At 46.7% G+C, this 16321-nt stretch overlaps 1 protein-coding gene across 3 annotated transcripts in view; it reads left to right on the top strand.

Moving 5' to 3' along the window:
• Window positions 1-20: 20 nt before the first annotated feature.
• The window catches only part of Iqca1 (IQ motif containing with AAA domain 1), a 125196-nt gene continuing 108895 nt past the window's right edge, over window positions 21-16321 (top strand). For 2 of the 3 annotated variants that reach the window (XM_010626119.2, XM_010626118.2), the window contains exons 1-3: window positions 21-307; window positions 9157-9481; window positions 12802-12921. In XM_010626119.2, coding sequence (XP_010624421.1) covers window positions 297-307; window positions 9157-9481; window positions 12802-12921 — 456 coding nt within the window. In that variant the 5' untranslated portion in view covers window positions 21-296. The remainder of the gene's footprint in view (window positions 308-9156; window positions 9482-12801; window positions 12922-16321) is intronic. The other variant, XM_010626120.2, reaches the window with a different exon arrangement.

Raw genomic sequence — 16321 nt, 5'->3', positions numbered from 1 at the left:
AGCAGCATTGCGCAGGCGCAGCGTCCCGTTGCTAAGGCCGCCCCCAGTCCGCAGAGTGGCCCTGGAGAGGCTCTGCAGCAGCTTAGCTAAAACAGCCAGAGAGAGCGAACCCAGTGCCTTCGCTTTGCGCCCGGGCCCGTGAGGCAGGTCCCGCTGTCACCTCTCCCTACCCTGAGTGACAGGCTGTCCCTAGTTCCTGTCTGTCCCTTCGAAGAACCGGCAACCCCTGAACCCCTGTGCTCCCCGTGTTGCCTCACACCCACAGCTGACCAGAAGAGAAGGGAAAGTAGCCAGCCATGTCTAACTCGTAAGTGACGGCTCTGGGCTATAGCCGTGTGGTGGGCTCCTCCTCCTCCCTCTTCTCTCCTCCTCTCCGCAGCCTCCTCGACTCTTTCTTTATAATTTAGTAGATTCAGTGTGTCTCAGGCTAGAGCAACCACTCTTGTGGAAGAGAATATTCCACAGTTAGGTATCCCTCTTCACTGCGCCCCTGCTGGTGGGTTGCCGAGGAAGCTTCCGGTGTCTTCCTTGGTAATCAGTAAGTTGCTTGTGAAAACTCCCAGGTGCCAAGACTTGTGTCAGGCCAGAGCCTGAGGAGGCGTCCTTCACTCCACTGTCCAGCAGGGATCTGGACAGGGAGCCACGCGCTCAGCGCCTCCCAGCAGTTACCTTGTCTTCAGAACCATAACTTCCAACACATACGCATGGGCGCTCAGGGTGCCTGGCTCCAGGTTCTGGAAATGGAGCTGCTGTTGGAGCCTCCCAGCCACCCTGTGCTGCAGCACCTGCTCGAGTCATTTCACGGGAAGCTTGGGTACTGAAAGTTGAGTGCCTTCCAGAGAGCAAGCGGGTGGTGCAGAGCTGCTGCTCTGGCACTCATGGGACTGACCTGCCTTACAGGAACGGGGCCCCAGGGTGTTGGGGAGGGGACGCCGGGAGTGCCACCTGGGACCCGGTCAGTGTGAAGTGCCTGTTGGGCAGAAGGCCGCTGGGTGTTGAGGTGCTGAGCTCAGGAGGGATGTGGCCTTGGAAGCTGTCGGCTTAGGAGGTCTTTCCAAGACACAGGTGAGAAGCGACTGGACAACCCCAAGTCACCTGCAGGAGGAGATGGGGGAAAAACGGATACTGACAGAGGAATCAGAGCAGAACTGAAAGGCTGCAGTATCCTGGAAGCCAGGGGGGCTAATAGGTAGCATCACTGGGAGGAAAGAGTGATGCCTGGGACGTCAGAGGACCAGAACTGACTACTGGCGACCTTGGTGTGGCCTTGACTTCAGTCAATGGAGCAACCCAATGGAGAAAGTGTTCCAGAGAGCATCAGAGAGAGCAGGAGGAGAGAAAGTATAGAAAGCATCTTTCTAAAGGGATTTTTGCTGCAGGGGAAAGAAAATGGTGGTGACAAATGTTGGGACATCAGGACATCAGAGACAGAGGGATTTTGTTAATACGGAAGACAATACCTGGAAGGGACTGCCCCATGGTGAGGGAAGGGGTTCAGGGCAGGAGGCAGCAAGGTGGTGCTACCCTTGGGTGTGAGAGGATGCAGGATCTCATGGGGAGTAGGAGGCGCAGGTGGACAGGCACAGTAAAGTTCGGGCCACACATGACACACACCTGAAATCCCAGCACTCTGGGAGGCTGAGGCAGGAGGATCAGAAGTTCAAGCCCAGCCTGGGCAACTTAGCAACTTAGTGAGACCCTGTCTCATAATTTAAAATAAAGAGAGCTAGAGATGTAGCTCAATGATGCTCAGTGTGGAGGCCCCAGGCGCACTCCCCAGTACCAAAACAAAATAAAACAAAAGGAGATGCTGTGGGGCCGACAGATCCCCCCACTGGGGTGAGGGTGGGCCAGAAAGCTGGTAATTGGTGATGGTGACTTGAGGGACAGCAAGGGGGCCCCTGGACCCAAGCCTGCAGCCAGGGGCTGGAAGGCTCTGGGGAAGGGGCACCCACCCCAGGAGAGCACCTGGGGAATGCAGGCCTCCCTCAGAGCAAGACAGCGTCCTGTGGAGGAATTAGGGGGCTGTGTTATGTAGAACAGCGTGGAGAGCACCTCCACTCCACCTATTTCAGGTTCCTGTGGAATTCCGTAGTCCATAGAGGTCAGACTTTTCCCTGCCCGTCTCTACACAGCAGAAATAATCTGGCCTTTTCCAACTCTCACACTCAGTCTTCACCTGACCTCCCAGCTGTGTCCTAAGGGGCCTTATGGATGAGGTGAAGCACCCGGTTTACAAGGTGCACTACAATCTGAGGGGCCCTTCCTCATCCCGACCCCTCCTAGTCACCCCAGGTGTCCAGAGCAGGTGTCTTCACGCAGAGCTGCCCCCTGGGGAAGCTAAGAAATGCCACTGTCTGAGGTAGGTCTGTTTGAAATCCACAGCACTGTCGCCCTTAAAAGCCACCTTGCTTTTAAAATATAACAAGATGCATCTTCATAAAAACATGTGCAAGATCCAACAGCAGCATCACTTGCAGTAGCCAAAGGGTGGAGACAACCCAGCATCCTCCATCAGTGGAGAACTATGTGGCAATTAAAAGAAATAAAGGACCAGCCCATGCTGTACTGTGGCTGTACTTGGAAAACGTGTGCTAAGTTAAAGAACCAGCCACACGGGGCTACATCATCTGTGATTCCATTTACAGGTGGCCCCAACTCCGGACAGCTCCTTTTAACAGTGTGTCTAGTTAACCATGGCGGGGAAGTGGCATGGGTTCAGCAGAAGCTGTACTTTGAATTTCCAATGTTGATCTCTTCCCTGACTAAGGGTACACAGTTCAGTCCTCCCTTGGGATGCCGGGCAGTGGCTACACGCACATTTCCGGTTAACCCCTTGGTCACGAAGGGGACACTGGACACACAGAGCCTGGCGCTGAGCTGTGATGATCCATATATCAGGTGTACAAGACATGATTGGAAAGTACAGTGTGTGTCTGAATTTTTTAAATGTATTACAATAAAGGCATATTGCCACGGACCTCCTTAAAATATTTCTCCTCACTTTGAGTACGCCAATCTCGTCATTTTTGCCACTTCCTGCAGCCGCTCTGAAAGTACTCTTTCATGAGTGTCTTTAGTTGCACTCTGCTGGCTGCTTGATGACCTAAATGTATTCCAAACATTTACCTTTCATAGTTAATGGGGAAGATCACACGGTGCCAGACCCAGTGAATGCAGTTGATAAGGACACAGGGTTGTGTTTTACAAGCTGCCTTCCCATTGGCTGGCACTCAGCGGCAGCATTCACTGTGTTTTTTATCACACCTCAGAAAAATACTCTGGAAAGAAGACCCCAGAACTGATGCAGGAAGTGGCTAGGACTCTGGGTATGTGTTTGAGGGGAGAGGGAGGACTTTGAGGGAGATTTGTGGCAGAGTGTCTACTATAACCATTTTTAAAATTTAAATATTCACTGTATTTTTCAATCAGCTCTCACATTGAACACATTTTTGGCTTGTAATACTTTCAACTCACAATGGCTCTATCGGGACACAGGCCCTCAGGCAGTGGTGGAGCACCTGTGTATGAAAGCCCAGACACATAGAGGCAGGGACAGGATTCATGGTTGGGAATGGTTGGCAGGGCTGGGGACTCGAGAGTCATGGGTGTGCTTCATGGTGTGGGTGTCTTTGGGAGTGAGGAAAAGGTTCTAGAATTAGACAGTGGGGGCAGTTGCGCAAACCACTGAGTTGAACACTAGGGGGCAGCACTCCTGATGACCCCTTTATAGCCGGTCTTGCCCCATCCCCGTCTGAGGTTGTATTCGTGGGATGTCCAGGTGGGACACTGTGGTGGTGAGGTAGCCCGTTGGGGAAGTGGGCTTCACAGAGTGGTACAGCCCCGTGGCGAGGTTCCCTGCTCACAGTCTCCAGTTTGTTATTCCCAGCTCTTGTAATGTGAAATCTGTCCATCAGCCTCAAGATGTGGCTGTCTGTACATCTTGATTCTTGAGGTAGGAACTTTCCACTTGTCTTGATGCTCTGCATTCTAGAATTTTCTTTGGCTAGGTCTCAAGTGGCTCCCACCACAATAATTCTCAACTATTGAGTGCTCTTTCTTGGTTCTGGGAATGGGATATCTTTTTTTTTTTTTTTTCATTTCTTTCTCTTCACTCTTTACTTGTGTGTTTTATCTAAGTCTTTGCATTACTAACAGACTCGGTGTCTTTGCTACTGATTTTCATGGATTTTTGCCCTTTGTAAACTGTGGTGGTAAAAATCTCTTCTCCCCATCTCACCTGTAGCTCCTTTGTCCTTGTTCTCTCTGAGTTTTCTCTTTGGTCTCTGGTTTTTGCATACTGCATGAGGAAGTCCTCACTGTCCACATCTTGGAGTGTGGACAGGGATCTCACTTGGGTGGCGGCCGGCAGTCTGTCAGATGTCTGCAGCCATGACCTGAGCGTTTGCTGCTGTCTTTCTGCAAGTGGTCAAGCATTCCCAGGTGTTGAGCATCCAGCATCCCATGGCCACCCTTTCCGGGTTGAAGGAAGCAGAGCTTTTGATCCGATGCTGTGTTCTGCTTCCTAAATGGGATTTCTGCTCTGCATTCTAAACGAGATCAGTCCCGCCAGTGTTTTCCTGCCCAGTGTAGGCCCCAGACCCTACTTACTCCAGAAAATAAATCAAGCCCTGTTCTGTTGCCTGTGAGGAACCAGTGGTGTGCCCAGCCTGGGCTTTGGTAATGCAACAAGTGCTCACTGTCTCCACCCTTCCCGACTTCGTTCTCTCAGGGAACAGCTGAGACGGTGCTGTTACTGCTGTCTAAAGGCTCTGTTTTTCTTCAACTTATTTTCCCTTCCTCGTGTTCTTTCCCACCTGCTTGACTTTCTCAGGCCTGGCATGTGGAGTTCTGGAATATTCCAGGTGTGACATGTTGCTTTCGATGTTCTTTTCCAGCATAGCTATATTGTTCCCAGCCAGTAACTGTTGTGATTCACGACTAATGATGCAAGGAGCAAGTGCCCTGAGCTGAAGAAAATTCTGATTTTCTGAAAATGTTTTCATGATAAAGTTGTCTAACAGTGTTATTTCACTAGTAATATCTCCCTGCACCTTCTTTCATTGCAGTACTGGGGATTGAACCCAGGGCCTTTCCTCTAAGCTACGTCCCAAGTGCATTTTCATCTTGTATTTTGAGGCAGGGTCTCCTTCATTTGCCCAGGCTGGGCTTGAACTTGTGATCCTCCTGCCTCAGCTTCCCAGAGTGCTGGGGTTACAGGCATGTGCCACCATGCCTGATCACTAGTAATATCTTTTAAAATATTGCTAAATTTTGAGAAATCTAGTACCTGAACACACTGGGGAGGGGCACCAGAGGCAGAGTTCAGCATCCTAACTAGGGGTGTTGGGGCAGCAAGTGTCATTTGTTTGAGTCACGCCATCTTTGTGCTCGTGTGGTGGCACCAAGCCTGCACCCCTCACTTGCTTTCTTCCTGATAAACAGGAAGTGGCAGGGATTGGTGGTCAGAGTGTGAACTCTGGAGCAGATTGCCCAGATGCAAATCATACACTCAGATCCTATGAGTTAGACAATACCTGTGCCTCAGCTTCTCATCTGTAAACTTGACTGATGAAGGATTTCATATCCAGGATTTCTTTTTCCTTCTTTTTCAGAAACTCCATTGTTTTACTGAAGTGGTCTTTTATATCCTGTACTGTCTTTCTTCATTCATTCAGCTGTCTGTCTCTTCCTTGATCACGTTCACGATTGATTCACTCAGCTGCTCATTTGTTTCTTCTTTGATCTCATCCAATTAGCTTAAGAGTTTTTAATTGCTTGGAATTTTTATCCACTTCTATATCTGAGGGATCAATTTGGGGGAAGTTGGGATTTTTTGTTGTTGTTGGCATCTTGTGGCTGTCTTCTCATGATCTTTGTGTTTCCATGTTGAAGCTTACAGAGCAGTTCAGATGGGGACCTCGACCTCTATTGAGTGGAGGTCTTCCTAGAGAAGGGCTTTCTCTGGGTGATGTGTCAGTGTGTCTTCAGCCTGCCTGAAGTACTGTTTCATCCCTCTGCCTGCACTGCAAGGAGACTAACTACCAGCGCTATCAGCACCTGGGGAACTGATCATATATAAGGCAAGGGTGGTCGGAAAATGTAGTGAGTGTTTAAATAAAGAATGTTTATTACAGTAAGTGACACATTGCTGTGAGTCCCCTCAAAATACTGCCCTTCACTTCAAATGCACTTACTTAACCCATTGTTCTTGCCACTTTCTGAAACAGATCTGGAAGTCGCCTTTAATGTCTTTCCCGGGTCTGATAAAACCGAATGCCTTGTCCCAAAGGAAAGGGGGTCTTATAGAGACGTTACAGTGTATCCTCATTCACCTTATTCACTGGCTGTGAGTTCTGCCTCTTTCCCAAAGTCAAAATGATCATAGATAAACGTTTTGAGTGATTCGGGACATCAAGGCAGCCATGGCAGTGCACTTAAAGACACTCATGAAAGAGGACTCTGCCAGAACTGCTTCAGACAGTGGCAGGAAAGATGGAACAAATATGTTCAAAGCGAGGGGAAGTATTCTGAGGATTAATGGCCATGTGCCTGTTACTGTAATAATTTTTGAACCTTAAACAGTCATCATATTTTTATCACATCTCATAACAGCATATGATTTAAAACTTGCATACAAAGCTGCCAACTATTTCACATTTTTGTGTTTTTATTCATTTTTAATAAAACTTTTTTCATTTGTACAAGTTTGCACTACACAATAATTACATTCACTGTGGGTGTTGGCACACGCCCATGACGCATATCAATCCTTCCCCCTTCCCCTCCACCATTTTTTCCTATGCTTATTGGCCACTCATACTTCTTTTGAGAGCTACCTATTCAGGTCATCTGCCCACTCTTTGATATGGTTATTTGCTTTAAGGGTTCATTTTTTTAATTTTTTATGTATCCTTAATTTATTAACCCTCTACCAGAAAAGATTTTTCTCACATTCACTGGATTGTCTCTTTGCTCTCTGTTTCCTATACTGTATAGAAGCTTTTTTATTTGATCTAATCCCATTTGTTGATATTTTACCTTAATTCTGTGCCTCTGGAGTCCTGTTTTGGAAGTGTCTGCCTATGTGTTTGCGCTCAAGGGTTTCCCCTGTGTTTTCTTCAGAAGGTTCAAGGATTCAGGTCTTATGTCTAGGTCATTGATCCATTTTGACCTCATGTTGCTAGAGGTGAGAGTTAAGGGTCTACATCAGAACCATTTCTTAAAGAAGCTGCCTTTTCTTCAGCAAATGTTTTTGAGTCCTTGTCAAAAACTCAGATGACTGTAGGTGCATGGGTTGGTTTCTGTGACTTCTGTTCTATTCAGTTAATCTACTGCCTGTTTTTGTTCCAGGACCATGTTATTTTTGTCACTTATGGCGTTGTAGTATACCTTGAAATCTGGGGCTTGTTGTGCCTGTAGAGTCTTTTCTTGTTCAATATTGCTTTGGCTCTTCTGGGCCTTTTTTGTTTCCATGTGAGTTTTAGGATTTTTTTTCTATAAAGAGTGTTGGTGATGCTTTAATAGGCATTTCAGTGACTCTTAGATTGCTTTTGGTAATGTGGCCATTTTCACAAAATTCATTTTTCCAATCTCTAGCAAGGGAGGTCTTTTTATCTTTCTCGTCTTCTTCAATTTCTATCTTTGGTGTTCTCTAACTTTCATTAGAGAGGTTTTGCATCTCCTTGGTAGATTGATTCCTAGATACTTAATGTTTTAAACTATTGCAAATGTTATCAATATTCTAATTTCTTTCTTTTTATTAATGTACAGGAACACTGTTGATTTTTTATCCTGATACTTTGATGAATTTATCAAATCTAAAAGTCTGGTAGAGTGTTTTGGATCTTCCAAGTAAAGATTCCTATCATCTGCAAATAGTGATAATTTGACCTCTTTCTTCCCTACTTATGATTCTTACATTTCTTTCTTTTTCCTAATTGCCCTGGTTACACCTTCAAGTTCTCTATTGAACAGGAATAGTAACAGTGAATACTTTTGCTTGTCCCTGATTTCACAGAAAATGCCTTCAGTTTTTCCCCATCCCATATGAGCTGGCTATGGGTGTGTCATATATGGCTTCTACCAATCTGAGGTAAGATCCTTCCGTGCCTGTTTTCATTGAAGTATTTTTTTTTAATCATGAAGGGATATTGGGTTTTTTCAATGGCCCTTCTGCACTTACTGAATTTTTATCCTTGATCCTACTTATGTGGTGTAATTCGCTTCTTGATCTCCGTATGTGGAACTGTCCTTGCATCCCAGGGTTGAAACTAACTTCACCATAGTACATGATCTCTTTGATGTGCTGTGGAACTGTGTTTGTAAAGATCTTATTGAGGATTTTTGCATCTGTGTTCATTAATGATATTGGTCTTTTTCTTCTTGTGTGTTTGTGTTGCTGTAGACTCTTTGTCTAGTTTTGGCATTCGGATAATGCTGGCTACACAGAATGAATTTGGAATCATCTTTTCCCTTCCTGTTATGTGGAGAATGTTGAGGAGCATTGGTGATAATTCTCTTCAGAACTGATACGATTCAGCACTAAAGTGATCAGATCCTGGGATTTCTTAACTGGAAGAGTTTTAACTACTGCTTCAGTCTCCTTGCTTGTTATTGATATGTTTAGATTTATTGGAGCTTCTTGATTCAATTAATGAATTTATTTCTTTCCAATTTATGCATTTCTAAAAATGTATGTATTTCTTCTAGATTCTCCAATTTATTGGAATATAAGCTTTCAAAATAAATGCTGATAATCCTCTGGGTTTCAATGATGCTTGCTATAATTTTCTAAACTATTCATTTGGTAATTATAGCAGTAGCTGTACCCAAAGCCACAAGCTTATCAAGATATAAATGGTCTAAAATGTAGTACTCAGAGTCCTTATTTGTCTGTACATTATATTTTGTAGCACTAGATGACCAGTACAGTGAGTCCTCGACTTACAAACCTCAGGTTGTGAACTTTCATAGGTGCACTGTGTAAGATTCACATGTGTACTGTTTAAGACTCTTGTGAGATTACGAACAAACCCAACTCAACAAACATTCTCCTGGAATGGAACTTGTTTGTAAGCCAAGGATTTACCATATATATCCCTGTCAATATCACTTTAATTTGCTACATTGTCTGAACTCTCTGTTTTCCCTCAGAATGTATAACAAAATGTGGCACCAGACCCAAGAAGCCCTCAATTCTTTGCTTGATAAAGAATCTCAGCACATGACAGAACCACAAAGAAATCAAGTCTTCATCTTCCAAACGTTAGCCACGTTCTACATAAAATACGTGCAGATCTTCAGGAACCTGGAGAACATCTATGACCAGATAGTCCATCCGCAGAAGCGAATACTGATCCGAAAGATCCTGGATGGGGTCATGGGCCGCATCCTGGAACTGAAGAATGAAATGGTTGAGTTGGAATTGACTGAGTTCCATTATTTTGATGACATCTTACAGGACCTAAAGTTGGCTCCCGTAAGTACAGCAGAGTATTTTTTGAAAATAAGATATGTAGGCCTGTATCCACACTCTTACAGACTTTCTAGACACATTTACCTACGACTTAATTGTGGTATTAAAAGCCTAAAGATTTCCCTTCGGTTACACGATACTATCACAAACCGGATTTGGGTTCTGTTTGTTTTTGATGCAGGCAAATCTTGCACAGTCCTGGGCTCAGTTAGGTACAGAGGTCTGGTCTTACCAAACCCCATGGTTTCTTCCCAGGACTTTTGCATTGGAGCAAGTTGACCTGTCATAATATCCTGTAGCACAAGCCCTCCCAGCTCCCAGAGCAAGCCCCCTTTTGTGTTTCAGGGAAGTCTTTTTGACCTTTATTTTCCTTATCCCTATCTCCTGGATGGGAAGCCTGTTGGATGCTGGGTCTTTATTCCCCATGGATGCTAGTTCTCATGAGCCAGAGGGGACCCCGAAGCTTCATGGTGTAATATATGGTCCCCTCCTTTGGCCTCCCTCCCCATGGACCTCTCCCAACTGGCACCTGGTAACCTGGGCAGCCTTCTGTGGGCATTCAGCCCCTGCCACTCCCCTTCTGAACATGGCTGCCTGATGCCCACATGAGGTGTCTTCTGATGTTCTATCTGGCTGGATCTTCCAGGACTGTTGGGCACCTTCCCTTTGGAGCACTTGGTTCTATAAACTCAGCCTTCATTTTGGTTTTTTTGTTTTGTGGGTTTTTTCTTTGTTTTGTTGTTGTTGTTGTTGTTGTTGTTGTTGTTGTTATTGTTGTTGTTTGTACTGGGGATCAAACTTAGGACCTTGCGCTTTTGAGGCAAGTGGCAGAACCACTGAGCTAAATCCCCAGCCCTCAGCCTTCATTTTGAAATGAATATTCCCTTAAAATAAAATTTAAAAAGAGAACATGTTGAATTCTTTGCATGGGGTTCAATGTTTAAGTATTTAGGTTTTCATAAAAGTAATATTTGTTTTGGTGGTACACTCTCCTAATACTGCTAAATGATTTTATGAAATGGATTGAAGAGAATAACCAAAATGAATGAAGATGTTGACTATCCCTCCGAAACATGTATGTTTATTCCATTCATTTACAGGAGTGTGAATTAATCCCCAGGTAGGGCCAGGAGTGTTTTATTCCACATGTGAAAAGAGGAAGAATAGCCCAGGATTCATGTGAAACCAACAGCCATCAGACCACATCCCTAGATGTAATCAGTAAACTAATATTAAGTTTATAAATCTAACTGCAAGGGTGTTGTGTGGCTTCTCTAAATGTAAGGATGGATGAGCTTGTGGGATTTACATGTGGGCCTCTTCTGTCCTCCCCGTCTGTCCCCACTGCCTGGGCTGGCCCTTCTCTGTCCATTGGTCATCTTCCTACAGGACAGGGGCTCCTGCTGTCCTCATGGACCCAGTGTGCCCAGAAACAAGAGCAGATGTCAGCCAGGAAGCCTCTGTTGTGGGGCTACACAGCCCTGGAAATAGTGACTGAGCCATGTGGCGGGTGTCACCTATACTCAGGTGGCTGGAGGTTGAGCCAACACAGTGACATGGGCTCTGTGAGCAGTGCCGTGAGGAGGGAGATGACGCAAGCCAGCCCTGGGACCTCTGTGCATCTCACAGGGCCCAGACCTCAGGCACCATCTGAGACTCGGCCTCCGTGGCCAGCACCTAGCTCTTCACTCAGTGAGACCTGTGGCCTGACACCGCCAACTGGCCCAGAGAGGGGTCCCGAGAGATTCGGAAACCAGGACAGGGGAGCAGCACAGCTTCCACCTCAAGGACTGAACTGCAGCCTCCCAGACTTGAACACAGTTGCAGCCTCAGCTCCCCAGATGTTCTGAAGAGTTGGCAAGATGCCTTTTGGAGGGAAACAGGCAGAGAAAAAGAAAAAATAAAAACAGAAACAGATTCAGTAAGAAAAGCAGAAGTACGTGGCAGAGCCTTAAAGATCTCATCATCTTTGTCCCTGCCTGACCTCCATCAGGTGCCCAGAGTCCATGCTACTTGGGCAGAGCGAGCCTGAGGACTGTTCTAGAACCTCCTAAAGTTTCCGGGATCCCACAGCATACAGGGTGGGAAGCCCCATGTGTCTGGGTGGACACAAAGGGCACCATGGTGGAGACGCGGCATCTTCTGCTACTTCCTTCCTCAACTGAGCTGTCTCCTCAGCCTCCCAACCATAAAACTTTGCACTGTGATGATATGTTCCTAAGTGGACCAGACAGAGCTGGCTCAAGAAACTTTTGTCGTGCCAGGGATCTAGCTCAGTGGTTCTGCTGCTTGCCTTGCAAGCATAAGGATCTGAGTTCAGTCCCAGATACAAAAAAAACCAAGAAACTCTTGTCAGAAAATCTGGGCAAGTATGACCCTTGGACACACTTTTTAATGAATAACAACCCAGCACCAGATGAGAGTGTAATCGTTCCTCCCTGGCCCCCAATGCTCAGCACACTCACCTGAGACCCTGGCAGCTCACTCTCAGGTAACCCCGAAGGCTCCCAGCCCAGAGAATGATTGATGTTCCAAGGCTGTTGCCCCTCCCAGGAGTCCTGTCCCTCTCAGTCCTGAAGCTGATGCCCCTTGGGAGTCACACCTTGAATCGGAAGAAGGGGAAACAATCCTGAAGACTGGTCCACCCAGAAGCAGCCGGTGTGGCTGATGGTATGGAGGCATCCAGATGCTTCTCTGGAGGGCAAGGAGCCTCTGCACTCCAGATTGTTGGGAAATGCTCCCAGCCTCTGCTATCTTGAAATACGTGGCTGTACACAGAAGCAAAGAGCATACATTTATATTTATTGCATCCAAAAATCTGGTTTCCTAACAAACTAAATTAACTTTGTAGTACATTTTTGTAGTATGGCCATTTAGCTTGACAATAAAACCGAATTATTAGGAGAAAAACAGTGTGACCATTTATATCCAAGGTGATGGTGCTGACGACAGATTACTCACTTTCACTTGCAGAGCTCTGTAGCCCAATCCACAGCTACCCTGGTTTGAGCCATTATTTTAGATAGCTGAGATAATACTGTATTTCTTGAAATAAATTCATGAAGTAAGATTATGTCTCTGAGGCCATACTGAAATGGAACCCGGAGGTCTCGATGTAATAAGTAAAGCGAAGGACACAGCTGTGACTTCCTACTGCCTTGTGTCTCCTTGGCAGAAGTGAATTCACCCCTCCCCAGCCTTTCTGGGAGGGAGCAGTGGACCCAGAGTCTCGGGTGTGCTCAGTCTTGCTCTGCTTTTCAGGTGGATTTCACTTCCGGAACCATAACAAAAATGTTCTTCTGTTTGTTCTTTCTCTTCTCTAGCAACAGTTAGACATTCCTATACCCAAGTATTTTTTGAAGGAGAAGTTAGAAGCAATAAGAGGAAGAGAGAAGATCCTGGCACAGATATTGGCAGAGGGTGGATTAGATGTGCCCAATGGGGTTCGTATCGTTTTAAGAAATGTTTTTTCTTCCTTTCCCTGCTGCTCCTGACTGTAGGAGAAACAAAGTATTCACTACTTGAGGAAAGAATCAATCTGCCCTCACAGTCATGTATAGTATGTGAGAAGCTATGTGACTTTTAGAGGTGTTCTTGGTGACACACAATCATTATTTTTCAAGAGTTTAAAAATAGAGATCAAAGAGTAATATGTGGTTTAAATCGGGATGTGATGTCTAGGACAGGTGGATTGGCAGTGCAGTTGAATTTTTCATGTCCAGTGCACTTAGCTAAAGTTAAAAGCTAAATATTGTTCACATAGAATCATTAAGTGCCATTCTGTCAGAGTAGGAACTTGAAGATGACTGCACTTTCCCAGATGTTTGTGGCCTTTGCAGACTTCTGGAAAGCAGAGTCTGTGGGGACGAGAAAGAGAAACCCTCAAAGAGCTTCTCTATCCTCCAGCCACCCTCCTCCTGTCTCCTCAGCTGCCTTGGGCCTGATCCCACCGCCCTCTCCCAGACTCTTGCAGTGACTCCCAGTCTGGCAGCCTCCAGGGAACAGTGGTTTCTTGCACCTGGCAGCCCTGCTCATGCATTCAGAGACTTCCCACCTGTAGCCCAGCAGCAGGGAAAGAGGAGGGTGATAGTGGCAAGCAGCACATGCACTCCTCCTGCAGACAAGCGCTGGCCTGGGTCACAGTGCTAAGGAAAATTCAAACCCGTGGCAGGGGTGGTGGACACAGAAATACCGGGACATAGGGGAAGTCGCAAGGCTTACCAGCTAAGCCCTAGCTCTTTGCACCAGTGGGCTCAGAGCCTCTCCTGTCCTATACACACCTGTCGAAGTTCTACTTGACACAGCACCCTTCAGAAGCCTTTCCCAACCACTGAACCGAAGCCGGGCACGCCTTCCTGTGCCCTCCCAAACTCCTGACCTCATCAACATTGTGGATCACTTGGAGCCTGTTCCCAGGCTGGATACTTGGTCCTGCCAGCCCCTTACCTGTGCTTTCTGTCCACTGCTGGGTGTCCTTTAGTCCCCCCCAAGGAAGCCTTTGTGCTAAGCAATGAGACCAGTGCAGAATCCCAGATTTTATGGGAGAGATGGAGGAGGGAGATGGCATCACACACCAGGCAGCACAGCCCCAAGATACCACCCTGCTGGCCTCTTTCCACTGTCTCTCTTCCTTTACACCAAGTGGTCACAAGGGAGGTCTCCTCTCTCCCTTCCACACCCAACATCTGGCCTCTCACTGAGCTGGGAAAAGCGCTCATCCCTGCCTCGGCCCATGTCAGAGGGGCCAGACCCCCAGCAGGCACAAGGCTTCCCCTGTGCCTTTCTGCCTCCCTGAGCTGCTCTCCCCTGGTTGGCTGGTTAGTTAGTTGGTTGGTTTAGATGGTGCCGGGAATCAAACCCATAGCCCTGTGGATGTTAGGCAAGCACTGTACCACTGAGCTCCACTGACTATCCACCTGCTATGCTGACTAGGCGACCTAAAATTCCTTGGACAGAGTGATTCACACTTGGCTGGTAGAATCAGAATGACAGCGTGTAATTGATAGAAATAAACGCAATACTGACATTTGCTAGGTGTCTACCACATGCATGAAAGCTCCTGCGTACATCACTGATTTAACCCAGAGTTACATTCGTCTTCCTTCTAGCACACAAAGTACATTGTTAAAACGTGTGTGCCCCCGCACATCTGAAACACTGAAATCTCACCGTAAACCCAGCTGAGGAGAACTGCTCTGTGAACCAGCCTCCCCATGGCAGCCTCGTTCCTCATACCAGACTGAGAGGCTACAGAGAGGGGAAGGGGTAGTTTAGTGAGGACTTTTGTGGGCAACTCTAATCCTGTGAGCTTGGTGTTCTTAACTCCTTTGGTCACTGTGGCCCCTGCAGGTTGCCCTTGTAAACTGGATGCAAAGCATCCGGCATGTGTGGGACCCCAGCAGATGCCTCTGTCTCCCTCCTCACCCCTGCCTGGGGCCCCACCAGTACACACCACCCTCTGGTCACACAGAGAAGGAAGGGGTCATCCTGGGAGCAGTGTCCCAGGTGATGAGTGGAGACCCCAGGCCCCTGAGCTTCCCTTCAACATGGTGGCCGTGGGTTCCTTCAGTGCCCGGATGGGGCCTGAGCCTGGCTAGGCTCTGCAGCCTCCCTGCTGCCTCCTCTCACCCACAGATGAACGTCCCCAGGCCAGGCCAGGTGCACAGTGTCCCCTTGTCACGGACAGCAGTGGGTCCTCCCCCAAGCCCTCTCCTGGCTCTCACAGGCCTCTGGCACCCTAGAACCCTTGCTTGTGTCCCTCTTTCCCTCCAAACCTCACAGCCCCTCAGCTGACTCTATCACCCCACACCTGACCTGAAAGGCCCCCATCTGCTGCTTAATCCCCAGAGCTTCTGTTCTAATGCCACTCTTCACGTGTGGGCATCTCTAAGCACAGGCGTCCAGACAGTGGGACCAACTTCAAACAGGAACTAAATCTCCTAACATGATTTTAGCGTTAGTCGTAGTCTCTGAGTCAGACTGCAGCTGATTTTAAACTCAGCATTTTATTTAACATATATTTTAAATGTTTAATTCTCATGTTACTGATGTGCTTTTAGTTTCTGATCCTGCCATGAAGCCACTGAAATATTGGCAACAAATTTCCAACTGTATTGAATCTACTTTATTGACATTTTTAGTGTGAATTACCACCAATATGAAATATTTTGGCACTAATTAGTACTCTGTTTGGAAGAAAAGAAGTTACTGGCCCTTAAATTTCCGGTCACATGTGAACATGATACAGTATCAAAATACACGTAATTCACTGAGAAGGGAACGTGTCATGTGAGGACACTCAGTGTCAGAAGTAAGTGACTGCTGGATATAGAAAGTGTGATCAAAACCTATAGTGAATGTTTTATTTTTAATTTATTGCCTGTAAAAGAGACGTTACCTTTAGTTCCTAAGTCCTCCCCTTCACCTTGAACTCATGCCTTCATTCTTACCACTTTCTGAAGCAGCTTCTGGAGTTACTTTTTTTCTTGAGCGGCCTCAGGAGATATGATCAAAAATATAGTGAATGCTGCTGCTGAGTGCCATCCAACGAAGTGCCAAGTCAGGGTCATAAAAACAGGACGGTGTCCTTAGCCACCTGACTGAGCACCCTGCGACTTCTGGTTCTTCCCAAAGCCAAAGTGACCGTGAAAGGTCAATGTTTTGAGTCAGTGCAGGACATCGAGACAGCTGTGACAGCACAGCTAAAGACCCTCAGGAAAGAGGACTCCAGAGCTGCTGCAGGCAGTGGCAAGAACACGGGATGTGTGTGTTTGGGTGGCATTTAATGAGAATGTAACCTTTACTGTATGTCATTTTTTATTTAAACAGTCACGACAGGTTTTG

This window comes from Fukomys damarensis, unplaced genomic scaffold, assembly GCF_012274545.1.
Source record: "Fukomys damarensis isolate Sample0158 unplaced genomic scaffold, DMR_v1.0_HiC HiC_scaffold_16, whole genome shotgun sequence".
NCBI classification, from domain to species: domain Eukaryota; kingdom Metazoa; phylum Chordata; class Mammalia; order Rodentia; family Bathyergidae; genus Fukomys; species Fukomys damarensis.
This window is presented reverse-complemented; position numbering and strand designations above follow the sequence as displayed.